Source organism: Xiphophorus hellerii, chromosome 24, assembly GCF_003331165.1.
Source record: "Xiphophorus hellerii strain 12219 chromosome 24, Xiphophorus_hellerii-4.1, whole genome shotgun sequence".
NCBI classification, from domain to species: domain Eukaryota; kingdom Metazoa; phylum Chordata; class Actinopteri; order Cyprinodontiformes; family Poeciliidae; genus Xiphophorus; species Xiphophorus hellerii.
The window spans coordinates 8,288,095-8,304,012 of record NC_045695.1 but is presented as its reverse complement, the minus strand read 5'-3'; the positions used below and the strand labels follow the sequence as shown (position 1 = coordinate 8,304,012).

The window sequence follows — 15,918 nt, the reverse complement described above, 5'->3', positions numbered from 1 at the left end:
GAACCTCAGACTGAAGAACTCTTGGCCTCCAAGTCACTTAAACTAGCTCTTTTAAATACCAGATCTCTCTGTGCTAAAGCTCTATTAATTAATGATTTCATCACTGAGCATAATATCGATGTTATGTTTCTGACAGAAACATGGTTGAATGATAATAATGAATCGATCGTACTAATTGAATCTGCGCCTCCTAACTACAATTTCTTCAGTGAGAATAGAAAACACAAAAAAGGAGGAGGCGTGGCTTCAATATTTAAGAATACCATAAATTAAAATCTCTTTGGGTCACTTCACCTCTTTTGAGTATCTTGGAATTGAGGTTAAAGGCCACAAACGAACTTTGACAGTAACTCTATACAAAACTCCAACTTTTGTGGGAAATTTCTTTACTGACTTGAATGAACTTCTATCTTATATGTATTGATTATGATTGTTTAATAATTGTTGGTGATTTCAACATTCATGTTGACAACCCCCAAGACAGAGGGGCAAAAAAGCTCGCTAATATTTTAGAGACTTTTGGTCTAACACAACATGTCAAACAAGCAACACACACTCAAGGACACACACTGGACCTGGTTATCAGTAAGGGTGTGAATATTTCCAATCTCTCTGTAACTGATGTCGCCTGTCGGATCACTTCCTGTTATCTTTGAAAGTTCTTTATCTTTTAACCCACTTGGACAAACAGCAACCATCACAAAACGTTCTCTCACTGAAAACACAGCAGAAACTTTTAATCAAATCTACTCTTCTTCCTCACCCTTAAGCTGTAATGATGTAGATAAGTTGGTAAATGATTTTCAGTCTAAAGTCTCAGATATTATTGATTCCATTGCCCCAATAAAAATGAAGGTTTTGTCTGGTAAAAAGAAATCTCCATGGAGGAATGCACAAACCGCCTGAATTCCAATGTATTGCTGCCTGCAACCAGTTTTCCAGCTTCTTTTCAGAGAAAATTAAAAAAATCATAGCATTAATCTGTACATCCACTATAAAGTCAGTACCAATGCTGTGCCCAAACAAAACAAATACAGGAAAAATTACCCAATTTCAACTACTTAATTATAAAACCCTACAGGAAATTATAAGTCAACTAAGCTCCAGTTCCTGCTGTCTGGATGTTTTACCCTCACATTTCTTTAAGAAAGTCCTGCCTGTTATTGCTGCTGATCTGATCCAAATAGTAACTCATCGCTCTCATCAGGCGTTTTCCCCCAGGCTTTGAAAACAGCAGTAATCAAACCACTTATAAAAAAGAACAATCTGGACAAATCACTAATGCAGAATTACAGGCCGACCTTTGACCTCCCATTCATCAGCAAAGTTATTGAAAAAGCTGTGTGTAAACAATTAACTAGCTTCCTAACTATAACCAATGTCATGTTCCGGGGTCTTTTAGCTCCTTTGTGGAGTTTTTGTGCATGCACTTGTTTTTCTCCACCACTAGATGGCGCCTTTACCATTCCGTCGGAGGGCGTGGATGACGTCATCCCACACCTGATGCGAGTTTTGGCTCATCAGCGAGATGTTCAAGAGGAGCTGACTGCCAGTCCTTCGGCGCCTGAGTGTTAGCCAGTCACGGTACCTCTGAGCCCCTAGAAGCTTGCTTCTGGTTTGCCTTGTTGATCTGCTCCTAGTGAAAGTTTTCTTTGTTGCTTCTCCTGCCTCCAGGTGTTTCCTCCTGGCTCCTCTACAACCGCTGATCCTGAGCCTACCTGTCCGCCCTCCGACGTACTCCCTTTGCCTCCTGGATCCCCGCTGTCAGACAAGACGACCACCTGGAACCTCTGAGAACTAAAACCCCGGACGCTGCAGTTACCCTCTCACTTCTCTAACCTGCCGATCACAAGTAAGATCTGCCCCTTCACTCTTAACGTTGTCATTTTCTACAAACCTGAACTCATCACCTCCCTCTGCCTCTCTAGTGAACTGTTTGTTCCCTGAACCAGCCTCTCTCCCTGGACCCGACCCAACTATTCCTGCCAGCAGTGTTTTCAATAAATTTATCTTTATTTTCACATTCAACAAAGTTTTCTTTGTTGCTTCTCCTGCCTCCAGGTGTTTCCTCCTGGCTCCTCTACAACCGCTGATCCTGAGCCTACCTGTCCGCCCTCCGACGTACTCCCTTTGCCTCCTGGATCCCCCTGTCAGACAAGACGACCACCTGGAACCTCTGAGAACTAAAACCCCGGACGCTGCAGTTACCCTCTCACTTCTCTAACCTGCCGATCACAAGTAAGATCTGCCCCTTCACTCTTAACGTTGTCATTTCCTACAAACCTGAACTCATCACCTCCCTCTGCCTCTCTAGTGAACTGTTTGTTCCCTGGACCCGACCCAACTATTCCTGCCAGCAGTGTTTTCAATAAATTTATCTTTATTTTCACATTGCTCTCCTGTGTGATGTTCTGCATGTGGGCTTGAAAAACGCACCCATCATGACAACCAACCTCTTTCACTCCTTCCAGTCTGGATTCCATGGTTACCACAGCACAGAGACCGCCCTCGTAAAAGTGTTCAGTGACATCCATATAAATACGGACTGTGGCAGAACCACAGTGCTGGTTCTGTTGGACCTCAGTGCAGCTTTTGACACTGTTGACCATGACATATTACTGAATCGACTGGAGAGTTGGGTCAGACTCTCCGGTCCAGTGCTTAACTGGTTTGAATCCTACATAAAGAACAGGGATTTCTTTGTTCCAATTGAAAACTTTTTGTCAAAGGTCACATGTGGGGTACCCCAAGGTTCAATCCTAGGACCCCTTTTTATTCAATATTTATATGCTCCCACTAGCTCAGGTTATAACAGGAAATAATATTAGCTACCATAACTATGCAGATGACACACAGCTCTACATTACGATGTCACCAGGTGACTCAGAGCCCATCCAATCACTGAACAGATGCTTAGAACAGATAAATGTGTGGATGTGCCAAAACTTTCTCCAGCTGAACAGAAACAAAACTGAAGTTATTATTTTTGGACCTAAAGAGGAACGATCTAGAGTCAATGCACAGCTTCAGTTATTACAACTGAAAACCAGCGATCAGCCCAAAACCTGGGAGTAGTGATGGACTCTGACCTGAACCTCCAGAGCCACATAAAGACAGTTACAAAGTCGGTCTTCTATCACCTGAAGAACATTTCCAGGATTAAAGGACTAATGTCTCAGCCAGATCTAGAGAAACTCATCCATGCGTTCATCTTCAGTTGTATTGATTATTGCAACAGCGTCTTCACAGGTCTGTCCAACAAATCAATCAAACAGCTGCAGCTGATCCAGAATGCTGCTGCTGGCGTTCTCACTAAAACCAGGAAGATAGAGCACATAACACCAGTTTTAAAGTCCCTACACTGGCTCCCTGTAGCTCAAAGAATAGACTTTAAAATACTTTTGCTAGTTTATAAATTACTGAACGGCTTAGCAGCACAATACATTAAAGATCTGCTGTTGTTGTATCAACCTTCCAGACCTCTCAGGTCTTCCGGTTCTGGTCTGCTCTGCATCCCCAGAACCAGAACCAAACGAGGAGAAGCAGCTTTCAGCATCTATGCACCACAAATTTGGAACAAACTTCCAGAAAACTGTAAAACAGCTGAAACACTGACTTCTTTTAAATCTCAACTGAAAACCTACCTGTTTAGAATTGTGCTGTGGTGTTTGGAAATTACAGTAAGGAAAGAGAAGAAATCTTTCCATTATGACCTGTTCTGAATACAAAATTCAGCATTTCAGTAATACACTGACTAATAAAAGAAGGGGATCTCCGCAGTCACTAACAGGGAGGTTCCTGGATGTGGGAGGAGTTTGTGTAAGAGGTGATTGGTTAAATTAACTAATAAAAGAAGAAGGGGATCCATGTGTGAGGTTGGAAGTTGCATGAAATAGAAGACACTGAAGCTGCAGATGTGCCAATAAAAACATGAATAACAATTTGACTTCGATAATAGGATCATGAGAAGTATAAGACTATAAATTCACAACATGTTAAAAGGGAACATCAAACAGCAATACGCAATTACTTGTCTTAAGGAAATAAAGAAAGAAAAATCCCCTTTCTTAAAATAACGTTTTACATTTCTTTAGATTGCTTTCACTTTCGCTAGCAGGTCAAAGAATTATATTTTAATTGATGTTATTGCAGTAAATGGTACACCTACAAAAGAACAATTTTATAACTTGGATGTACGTAAATCTTTATCTGTGTCCTCTGGAAGCAAAAGTTCTCCTCCGCCCCCAAAAGCTGCGACCTCTGGTTTGTTAGACATGTTAAGTCGGAAGCTTAAAATATTTTATGTAGTAAAAAAAAGATTAGTCTTAAAAGAATTATTGATTATAGTCCTGCAGATAAATATTGCATTTCCCACATGATTTAACACTTTCTACGACCTGGGTTGTTTGTAGAAATTTGGTAGTATGGAAGCTTTCATGTTTCACATCCACAACTTCCACTTACACCTAAGAACTTCCCCTTAAATTCACGGGTCACACAAACTCCGCCCACAAACAACGCTCCTTATCTTACTGCAGAGATCTTTGTTTGAATAAAAAAATGCTCTATAAAACTGCAAAAGTGGACAAAAACATTGTCAAATAATAGGAAATTATCTAAGACAGGGACATTTTCAAATCAATATTTAAACTAGTTAAACCAATCGGCACAAACAAAGCTATCTTAAGGAAATGGCATAGCAAAAATAAGAGATATCGGCCGCTGCTGTGCAAATAGTCCACCTTTTTCTTTTTTTTATGTCAATGCTTTCAGCAGTTGCAGAACTTCTAAAACAGGCAATTATCTATTTCCGAGAACAAAGCATGCACAAATCAAATGCTTCTCTTTGGAAAAGTTAGTGCATTGATTGGAGAAAAATGGAGGGAAGTGATTAGTTTAGTTCGCAAGTGATTGATTATGTGGTCAGGAAACTGTGTCTTTACAACAACCACCAGTGGGGCTTAGAGATCAGAAAGGAACTTCAAGTGGGTCCTCCAATTCTGCTTTGCTCAAATTAGGACATCTTAAAGGAATTAAATTAATAGTCTTCAAAATTAACACTGATTTGCACTGTTCTTTGTAAGGTTTGATTAAAATAAACTTAATATATGAATTTAAAAGAATAAACATTCTCCAGCAAAGAACTGTCACTATCTCGAGGAATGAAAGATGAAGTTTAGCTTCCTTTTAGATCTGCAGTGGTGACTAAGGGTTTGCATACTGTTCCTCTTGGGGAAACGATGCATACACACACACTCTTGACCTAAATTTACTGCTGACCACAACACTTCTTCCTATACATACCAAAGGCCTACATAAATGCAAACCAACACCAAATAATTTGCAGCATTACTGGTATAGTGGAACAGTCAACCTCTCTAGAAAAAATGCTTTCAATTGTCTTGTTAAGACAATTGATAGCGGATATGAATAGATAGGTTGGGTCTTTATCTTAAGGAATGTGTGCCAATGGAAAACAGCTGAAATTGTAAAAGTCGCTGCTCCTTTTGGGTGTTCCTACTCTGTAGTGATATGTTTTTCACAAAAGGGATCCACAGAAACAATGGCATATAAGCAATAAAGTGATTGTTGGCAAAGTGAAGGCTGGTTTGCATAGCAAAAGACCAGTTAGAAGACACCTGATGACCCCTGTCTATTGGCAAACAACAATGGACACATGAGCATAGCAAAAAACAGCAATCAAAGAAAGCATCCTGGGTTTTTGAGTCACGTTGATCTGGTGGGTGTGCATTACACTCTGCACTACGGAGAGAAGGTCAGCTGGTGGGGGCAGTGCAATGGTTTAGGAAATGTTTTTTGCTGAGACATCTATAGTCCTACCAGTCACAAAGACGCTACTTTGACTTGTACCACCTACCAACATGTTGGAGACCATTCAGACACTTTAAACATTGATTCCCTGATGGCAGTCAAAGAAGTATACAAAGTTCAATTCAGTCTTCATCTTCAATTCAGCGTGTGGTGTAGATCGTTTTTCTTGCTTGCACGGTAGATGTTTTCTGCATTATTGTAGCTAATGCTTATTAAGTTAAGTTATGAGAAGAAACATAACAAATATGAACTTTTCTGAGATTAGCAAATGGCTGCAATGAAAGAGTGAGAAATTTAAAGGGGTATGAATACGTTTCATTCATTAATTCACCAGGGACTTTGATTTTCCTCATTAAAACAAAATCAGAGTAAAGGAAAAACATGGATATTTGAAATGTCCGTGATTGTATTCAGTGACTCAAATATAAAATACATAAAACAACTTTCCTAGCAAGTTGGCAAACAGCTGTTGAAATTATTGCTGTGATTCAACCAACAATTTTATGATTTTCTAATGAGCAAACATTTAAAACCAGAAAGACTCAGAAATGGAGCGATGGTCAGAAAGAGGTCAAGTTTTCCATATTAAAGAAAGTCCATAAAGTAACGCATTTGATCCAAAATGTCTGATTCAATCTGGATTTTCTACTGATAAAAGCCCAGAGAAATCCTCTCTGATCAATAAATTATAGACTTCATATTGAAATATTTTCCATCCACCAATCAGGAACCCAGATATCTCAGCCGGGCCACAAACACTCAGGACCTACTGGTACCAGTTTGACTCCAAACTGGGAGCAAACTCAGCTTGTTGTCTGGGTTACAGATGAAAACTCAGAGAAAATCAGAGTTCCTGATTGAAACCAGGTGCTGCAGCTCTGCATCATAACCAGAACCAGAACCAGAACCAGGCCCAGTTCTGGTTCTGGTTCTGTCCAGCAGCTCAAAGAGAGAAAACCCAGTCAGGACTGGAAACCAGAAGAATGTGGAGTTAAAACTCACCTGATCAGATCTTTGCTTCTCCTTCTGTTCACACAAACCGAGTCGGAACGAACTGGACCCGATTCTCCAGAACTTGAACCGGACCCACCTGAGGCTCCGCCCCCTCTCACAGCAGAGGTGTGTTGCTAATGAGAAGAATCCTGTCTGATCATCACTACCACGAAATAAATGGAAAATAACAACCAGTTCACATTTCAGTTTAAAGATTATTTATGTTTAAACATTTCAAGATTTTTTTTCCATTACTATTTCATTAAATTAATAAAGATTTTCAAGTTGATCAGATTCAGTTTTATCTATAAAGACTTTTATAAAATAGCCAAAGCTGCACCAAGTTTCTGCTCAGCAACACAATAAACCACTAATAATAGTTTCTGCTTGTTCTAATCCTCAGCGCTCACGTAGCAGAGCTCACTTCATTTAAGCCTCCTGCCTCTGACTCCCCCAGAGGATCCATCACTCTGCGTCTCTGAGGTCTGAGTCCGGGTCCAGAAAATTATCTTTACACCCGTCTGGCCCCCCGGCACTGCAGAACAGGACATTACCTGTCCAGATCGCTAAAAAAAAACAATTACAAAAAAACAGAAATATAAAATACAGCGGACCTAATTCAAACCTAATTCAACATTTATAAAGAATCCTATGTTTTTTTTACGTGCACCCCTTCAAATAAAGTCTTACCAAATTTACTTCCTTGCAACCACATTGTTTTAAATAATATCACACTTGTACAAGTACCGCTAAGCGGATTTTGCTTACAAAATTATGATAACAGGTAACGAGCTGGACTCGAACCCAGGATGCACGTGTCCAAAGCACAGACACTATCCATTGTGCCAACCAAGCAACTGAAAACTGATCGATTCAAACTTGTACAAGTACCACTAAATTGGTTTTGCTTGGATTTGAATCCAGGGTCAATGTTTTTCAAAGCATAGACACAAACCACGGTTCCTAACAAGCAACCGATTTCTATAAAAATAATAAAATAATTATAATAAAAATCTATTTCAGATGGAGTTTCCTATTAAAACAATCATATAGAACATCAGGTAATTCTTTTCATTTTTAATCAAGAAATTAATAAAACCTTTATCAACATTAGACCACACGCCTTTCACAACAATAAATACTGTAGGATTATTTGTTTTGGACAGAAACTCAGGAGGCTCCTTTACCTTGTTCATTAGGCTGAAGAAGTTCATCCGGAGTGAAGTGAAGGCTGGAAACTTCGCTGTGTGAAGAAAGCAATGTTCATAGTATGGTTTTATTTTCGTCTGAAACAACACTTTGTCTTTTCTAGCTGTCATGAGAACTCAAAGCGGAAAACAAGAGCCGCATTTGCGTTGTGAAGTCAGCGCGGCAGGTGCAAAGAGCCCACTGTAATGAACAAAGATGATTTTCTTTTTGTTCCTCTACCGCCCTCTTGCGGTCGCAGCTGATAATGATCCATTTAGCAAGCAAATGCTAAGATGACGTTCGGCGTCCAAACAACAATGAGAAGAATCATGGATGAAAAAGCCACATTTCAGCACAAGTTTTAAACATTATTCAATACACAACTTATTGTTTCTATATTCTGTTTCACATCTTTCAGAAAGTAACCGATAATAATAACTAAATGTCTATAATACTTGTGGTTTTCTTTACATAACTTCTAAACAAATCAAATCATAAAAACGCTGATGACTGCAGACCGCTTCTGTACAACCAAGGTCTAGCTAAACGCCTTTTAAAATCTGTTGGTTTGAACATTAACTGACCTGTAGGAGACACACACACACACCCACACACACACACACTGACCTGCTCACAGAAATGTTATAATACAGTGCAGTAAACTGTTCGGTTCACATTACTGAACCCTGACTTCCTGAAGAAACTCAGAGTTTGTTGAATCTCACTTCTGTTCTGAAATGTTTTTTGTTCTTCAGAAACTTTTCGCGTCTGGAGAAACCGCTGAAGCTCCATCAGAACCCAAACTGCAGCGAGTTCAGATCTGAACCAGAACCTGGACTCGACTCAAACCAGCCGACACGCTCCCGCTGGAAACCTCGCCCTCCATGTCTGCTGGTGGCGCATTCATGTTTTACTGGAAAACGCCAGACTCTCTGACAAGATGAAGAATTTCTCCAGAAACCTCCAGGATTCCCTGAACTCGTTTGTCCAGACCAGAACTTTGTCATGTTGACACAGAGTGCTGCATTAGACACCGGACTGATAAAACGCTGTGTTTTTAAATCAATCAGATTAATGTGTTTCTGCTCCACTTGGGGCTGTATATTTACACTTTTAAAACTTGTTGGGAGTTTTTCAGTTCTTACAGCATCTTAATGACAGATCTTTAAAAAAAATTACACTTAATGACTTTTTTTCTCAACTATTATTTTAGGGATAATTTGGACTACTTCATGTTGTCAGATAGGTTCTATTAAAGTTTTTTTATTATTATTCTGAATTATGTGCTGAATGTTGTTAGTGAAACTGCATCCAAAAATCTGGCCAAACAAAAGTAGCAAATCTAGCTATAGTCAGCAAGTAAGCTCTAGATTGGTTTGGAAAGCTTTATCTGCCTTTCCGTATATACTCGGGTTATATGATAGTCTTAAACATTTAGGTGAGGGAATTAAAGCAAAAATAAAAACATGAAATAACATTTGCCTCACATATTTCTTCTATTTTATTTTGAAACTCGTATCCGGAACAGGTTTCTCACCTTGTGTCTGACTTCCCTCCTGCCTCTCCGCGGTGTAAACTCAGCAGGGGGGTTGTGAGCAAACGGTGGGAGGGAAGGTGGGGGATACAACCCTTCAGTCTGCCGGAGGTGTGGGGTCGGGAAAGGCGTCCACGCGTGGGGGGGAGAACAAACCACGAGCTTCGCTTCACAAAGAGGAAGAGAAGTAGGAGAGAGAGGAAAAAAATCCAAACTTTGACTATACAGCTAGAGTGAAACATTCCAAATGTGTTACTTCTTTGAGAGAAGACAAGCGGTTTTGTCCCTATCAACTACTGTCAGCTAGTTAGAAAACAGGGCTGCTCACAGCGGGGGGAGATCATGGAAAACCTCTGGAGGAGATGGAGAATGGAGGCGCTTAAATTTCTGAGGAACTCTCTGCTGCTTGGTTTATTCACTGGTAAGTCTTAACTTTTAAGTCAATTTTTTGTGACGATTTTTTGCCACTTCAATCATTAATTAGGTTCTTCTTGGTGTTATCATCTGACTCGTAAACATCCCTGCTGGGATAAGAAGGAGGGATATTTTCAGCAGCGTGGCACCTTCAAAACTGCAGGAAACCTGAGCTCTGGTGGGTTCAGATGACAAGCTGATGGTGTGGAGAGAGGGAGAGAAAACAGCAGGCCGGGATAGAGAGGAGGGGACTGAAGGACATGGTGCCCCCATTGTCTCCCAGCGTGTGGAGAGACAGGAGCCAGGACCTTCTAGTGGACCACCCAGACAGATGTCCCCAGGAGTCTGCCAGTGGGAAGCGTTTAGGGAGTGTGAGTCACCAACATGAGTAGCTTGGAGGAAATCAGAATAACCTTCCTCTGATTAAAACTTTTAAAAACTGTGACTCATCATAAATGGGCATTTTATTTCCTCTTTTAGTCCACCCCCTCCTCCCAAAAAACCCCCCAGCTTCCTTTCTACTAGTTTTTCCCACCTGTGTTTGAACTTCTGGCTTTTGAAATGTGCATATTTGCCTCCAGGCACGCATCGTTCCAGCTTGAGTGATTGCTGAGACAAAGCAGATCCCTGAGCAAAGATGCATGTGTACACACACACACGCACACACACAGGTGTGCTGCTTGTTTTTTGCACAGTGACGTCCGTCCGTGAAGCGAACCGTACAACCTTTCCGATGAAGCATTCATAACCCGTCAACATCTTGGCATTTTAGATCGTGAGATATCCGTATATGGATCCATTCATTTGATCAACTTTGGTGGCATTCCTGTTCCTGTTGAAGAAAGGCATCCCCACAGCATGATGCTGCCCCCACCGTGGATTAGAGATGAGACCATGACTAGTTGTGCCTATTCTCCCTCCTGAGCTGTAATATCTTCAGCTCCTCCAAAGTTACCATGGTAATTTTTGGCTTGGTCATAGGGCCAGTCCTGAAATTCTGAATCGGACGTCACCAAAATCACAGTTGTTTTTTTTAAAATTACTTTTTAAATCAAACACAGATGCAGTATTGTTTCTTTTCCTAATACTTTTCTGCTTTGTCCTCCACTTTATGTTGCAGTATGTCAAGTTTTGCCTATAGTCCTTCTTTTTTCTTTCTCCAGGCTTTGAGCTCGTGAAATGTCAAAGGAAAGGGTAAATCTGGCTCCCAGCAGCGCTCCACATCCATTTCTGATGTCATCATTAGACATGTGTGTCACAGATTAGACTGTCGGCCTCATCCGGCACACCAGCCTACGGCTTTTTATTCGGCAGGTGGGCTACGTGGGCCGCTTTCGCTGCCTCGTTGAGCAATTAAGATAAGCAATTCGTATCCAGTCTTGCTGCTATTTCTTTTTCTTTTCCTGCGGACAATTTTGTGTTATTTGAACAATTTCAGTGAGTGTGTAATGGGTTCTGCTCTGCACAACCAGCCTGCTGAATCAAGCAACGCAAAGATCATGACTCAACTCTATGGAAATAGCCCTAGGCTTTCAAAGGGAAGATTTGCACATTTATTTCTATTTGCAGTCTGAGGATTCAGGAAGAATTTAAAAGAAGGACAGCAACAATACTGGGGCTTTCTGTGGTGGTCTCCATCCAGTGCAACCCCCGTCTGTCCTCATCCCCATCACTATTATGTCGAGGTGAGCTTTTTTTTATTTACGCGCAAGAAGAGAGTGCTAATAAGAACATGGCCATGTGTTTGCAGGTGGTAGCGAGGCGCACTGTGAAGGCTGCACAGAGTACTGCTGTGAAGGCTCGCCGCCTTTCTGCTGCTCCTACTACGCCTACGTCGGGGACGTCCTCTCGTAAGCAAACACGCTGAGGAAGTGTCGCTAGTTTGTCTTTTTGTAAACTCATTTGCTTTCTTGCTCTTCTTTTTGGTGAAGGTCTTCAATGAAATGTAACTTACTTTAAAGTTTGTAGTTTGCAGGTAGGACACCTAGTTGAGGTGATTCAAGGTACCCTTGCCAGGAAACCTCTTATATGTCTGTGCATTGAATAGTTTGTGCTTTTAGCCTTTCCTGGACACTCCAAAATGTGAAGTAGGTGCAAACTGTTTCTTCATGCAAAGTGACTGGTCAGAAATTGGTTTTGATTAAAAAATGTAAAAATAAAAGAAGAAATATTTTAATTCGGACACTTTGGATTGTGGATGGATGATTCAAATGAGGGGAAACCAACTGTTCTGCAATTGGAGCAAAAGAGGACAGTCTTGGCTGACTAACTACAAACCTGCTAATGAGCCCTTTTCTATTTTTCCGAGTGCCAGTTCGCAGACTCCTCTTCAGCGAGCGCACATGTTCTTGTCGCACGATTTGCACACACCTCACAGCTGAGTTGGATCAGATGAGGCGGCACATCTCCATGGCAGCACTGGAGAAGTGATGGCAGAGAGGAGGGAGCGTTGATGAAAAGCCCTCGCACGTCCGGATGGTTCATTGCTTGCGTCGTGTGTGTGTGTGTGTGTGTGTGTGTGTTCCAGAGGCACTGCCATCTCCGGCATAGTGTTCGGCGTGGTGTTTCTGATGGGGGCGGTGGCGGCCCTGTTCCTGTGCGTGTGCATGTGCATGAAGAACGGACGCGGAGCGCGGGTCGGAGTTTTCAGCGCCTCCTACATCAACACTGTTACCCAGGGTTACCCAGGTGGGCCGCCGTATTTGACCGAAAGACCCCTGCACCACACCGTAAACAGTTACTGACTTTTTCAAACTCTTTTGAAGCCTGGTTGTTTAGTAAAAAGTGGAACTTTTATGACATTCAAGTACTTTTTTAAAGGTTAATTTAATGCCAAACAAGTAGTTAAATGTTTATTACCTGAAAAAGGGTGTAATTATGAAAACCGAGAGTTTGATGTTTACTATTATTGAACAAACATGACAAAGTGCTGTGGTTTAGCACCTTTTACAAGGTATTTAAAAGTATTTTTCAATTATTTTAAGAATAGAAAAACACTGTGCAAAGCATAGAATATCACTTTAAAATCTTTTAAAAATGCTTCAGATTTGAACTCAAAGCCAAAAAGAAACAAACTAGTAAAACCTTCTTTACACTAGCATAATTCATGTAGTTTTTTTTAATTTCCTCTACCTGTTACACAATTTCAAACCTTTTGTGTTTAGTTCTTCAGCTGGGCACTATATTTTGCTTGTGCGCCTTTTTGCTACCATACTTTTTCCTTCCACTGAACTTCCCACTGATATGCTTGGACACATCTCTCGTGGAACACGTTTCTGAAATAAAAAAAGGTCTCGTATAACATTCTGCTTCTCAGAGAAACTGAAGTTTGAGTGTTTTCCCAGCTAAAGTCATCCATATAGGCAGAAATACGTGCCTTGTACTTGTGCTGTGTTTTAATTTCTGGAATAAATTAGCTTTTTAAATATATTCCAATGTATTAAAATACAGCAGCATGTAGACTTATACATGAACTTGCTTCTAACTTTACCAGCTGTCTACAGAGGTGGAAATATGAAGCAGCCCAAAGAGTTTAAGGGGTTTTCCTGGAAAAGTGAATTATTGCTATAATTTTTCTTGACTCAATCTACCCCTACATTTATTAAACTCTGTTGCTTAAAGATATTAGATTTAATATATTTTTTCTTTTAAATAAATGCATGCTATCGTGCAGCAGAGCCGGTGTTCTGTGACACTCCTCGGCCTTTGTGTTGCCATTTTCTCTCCTCTTCCTCATCATTTATTCATAGTGTTTCATTCACAGCTGTGTTTCCCCTTCATGCGACGGTAGCTGAGATGCTTTTGCCCTGCAGCGCCGATCGCGTTTCACGAAGGCACCGCTTGACCTGATGCAGTATGAATGGTTGTGCAGGAATAGTGATGGAAGTCATTGTGTTTTGACACGGTGGTGTTAGTTCCCTGGTTCAGTTGCTCAAAGATCGCAGCGTGAGCGTCTTAAAGCTGCTATTTGACACCGTAAGAAGAGGCGAGGCGAGTTTATTTCTAGAGTATTTGTACACAGGGATTTAGAGGAAAGTAAAGGAAGACGGATTAAAAGAACGCATAATGCATAAACAAAATATTTAACATTTATTTACTAGCAAATGTTAAAATGCATATCTAAATTAGATGCTAACCTATGATGACAAATACAATCAAACTTTTTATGTTAAAACTAGAGTAAAGTCATGTTTTTATGATTTTCGAATAGAAATTTTCCCTGATGTGGAAACTGGAATCTGACCTATGACCTTTTGAGCCTAACATTCTTTTTTTATATATATATTTAATCTTGCATTTTGGGTGATCAAGGAAACTTTCTGGTGATTTATGGGACAAATTCAGTCCCATAACCATGAAGTTTTTCTTGGCAAAGTTTGGACTTTATCATTGTCATTATAAATTAACATTTTTTTTCTCACAATAAGATTTTTTTTTCTTATTATTTTCACTTATTTCGATGGGAGACCAGCTCAGCAAAAACTTCTCACTTTATCTTCCCAACTCTTCCTATCAACTCCTTTCAAAGTGCAATTCTGTAATTCTACCACTAGGTGATGCAAGAGTGTCATTAAAATGTTGTGGGCCTGATTCATGTTAAACCCTGAAGAAACATCAATCTAAATCATGTAGTTTTAACTTTGGGTGTTTTTTTTTTTGTTTTTTTTTTTCTATAACCCAGGTCCTCCGCCTCCTTACAGCTACAACTATGAGATGTACCCACCATCATTACGACCCCCACCCTACACCCCAGCCCAGCCTCAACAAGCCAACTACTCTCCGCCGCCTCCTTACCCCGGCTTCACCCGCAAGTGAGTCCTCGCCATGCAGATCGCACGCTGGCTGGACCATAAATGGACACTCGTCGCGTTCGCTTTTCGGGTTCACCAAACTAAAATTGTCAGAATACCACCCCCACCCCTAACGCTCAGCTTTACTGCACTGCCGCTGCTTTGAAGCAGGACCTCTGGTGGGAAGAGAACCATCTGAGAGAAAATGTGGGTCAGGATTGGAAACGCACACATGCCTCATCACGTCTGAAAGACTTAACTTGTTGGCAGCTTAACTGTTCTGACCTGCACTCTCTGCCCCCATTTGTGCACATCAAAGGTACTGGCTACACTTTGATGAAGGTGAAGACCATGTTTTTTCTCTTCCGCATCGTCACGAGTGGGAAGGAATTGTCAGCGATAAACTGCAGTCAACTTCTTCTCTTTTTTTCCCCCCATTCTTGGAGCTATTTTGCTCCACTTTTATTTGAAACGATGATTGTTTTTTATTATATCAGATCTGGAGCTGCTTTGTATTAAACTGAAAGACTTGACTTAATCCATTATAATAAAAATGCTGACTTTAAACCATAGCCAGCTCAAAACTGGACTGTTGTAATATACTGACTTTTTTTTTTGCCGCATTTTAAATAATGCAGGGTATTGGGGGAGATTTAAATTCAAAGTGACTTCACTGTGCTTGAACTGTGAATTGATGGGACTTCATTATAAATATCAGGTCAATAACTGTTTCTCTACTGTGTCAGTGCCTGTGTTGTAAATTAAAGATATGTTTTTGAATACAGATGCAGAATCCAGTCTCAAGTTATTCACCTTAATATACTACCCTGTGGTGTGTTTTTGCCTTATTCCCATGTAGATTGATTCTAAAGACACAGTTGAGTAATGAAGCATGGGTTTCCACACTAGATTTCTAATACCTATTAAATAAACGGGTAGGATTTAAGAGGAAAAAAATGCATCGGTTTTTAATCTTATGGGAAAAAAATAATACTTAATGTCTTTCTCTTCGGCTCAAACAGCAGCTCTGCGATTGAGAAGGTTTAGTTTTTAAATGTGCAGGCACTTCCTCTCTTTAGATCCATTAAAGGGGGGAAAAAATCACCAAAATGTATAAAGACGGCAAACAAATCGGCTGATATATCTACGGACCGTAGAGTTATTACT

The 15,918-nt window shown here is 40.5% G+C and overlaps 1 protein-coding gene and 1 long non-coding RNA gene across 4 annotated transcripts; both read left to right on the top strand.

The window, feature by feature from the left end:
* Positions 1-1,398: 1,398 nt before the first annotated feature.
* Positions 1,399-2,389, top strand: LOC116715773 (uncharacterized). Of its 3 annotated transcripts, XR_004338250.1 has the most exons (4): positions 1,399-1,584; positions 1,675-1,852; positions 2,062-2,238; positions 2,315-2,389. It is a non-coding gene; the product is annotated as an uncharacterized LOC116715773 (long non-coding RNA). The 3 variants fall into 3 exon arrangements; XR_004338252.1 differs by having other exon boundaries at positions 1,414-1,584; positions 2,062-2,389; XR_004338251.1 differs by lacking the exons at positions 2,062-2,238; positions 2,315-2,389 and adding an exon at positions 1,929-1,972 and having other exon boundaries at positions 1,414-1,584.
* A 7,206-nt stretch (positions 2,390-9,595) lies between these two features.
* cyyr1 (cysteine/tyrosine-rich 1) lies at positions 9,596-15,537 on the top strand. The gene is made up of 4 exons (XM_032557222.1): positions 9,596-9,968; positions 11,712-11,811; positions 12,489-12,649; positions 14,643-15,537. The coding sequence occupies exons 1-4, from the start codon at positions 9,890-9,892 to the stop codon at positions 14,774-14,776; spliced, it is 474 nt and encodes a 157-aa protein (XP_032413113.1). The 5' UTR covers positions 9,596-9,889; the 3' UTR covers positions 14,777-15,537.
* The last annotated feature ends 381 nt before the right edge of the window (positions 15,538-15,918 follow it).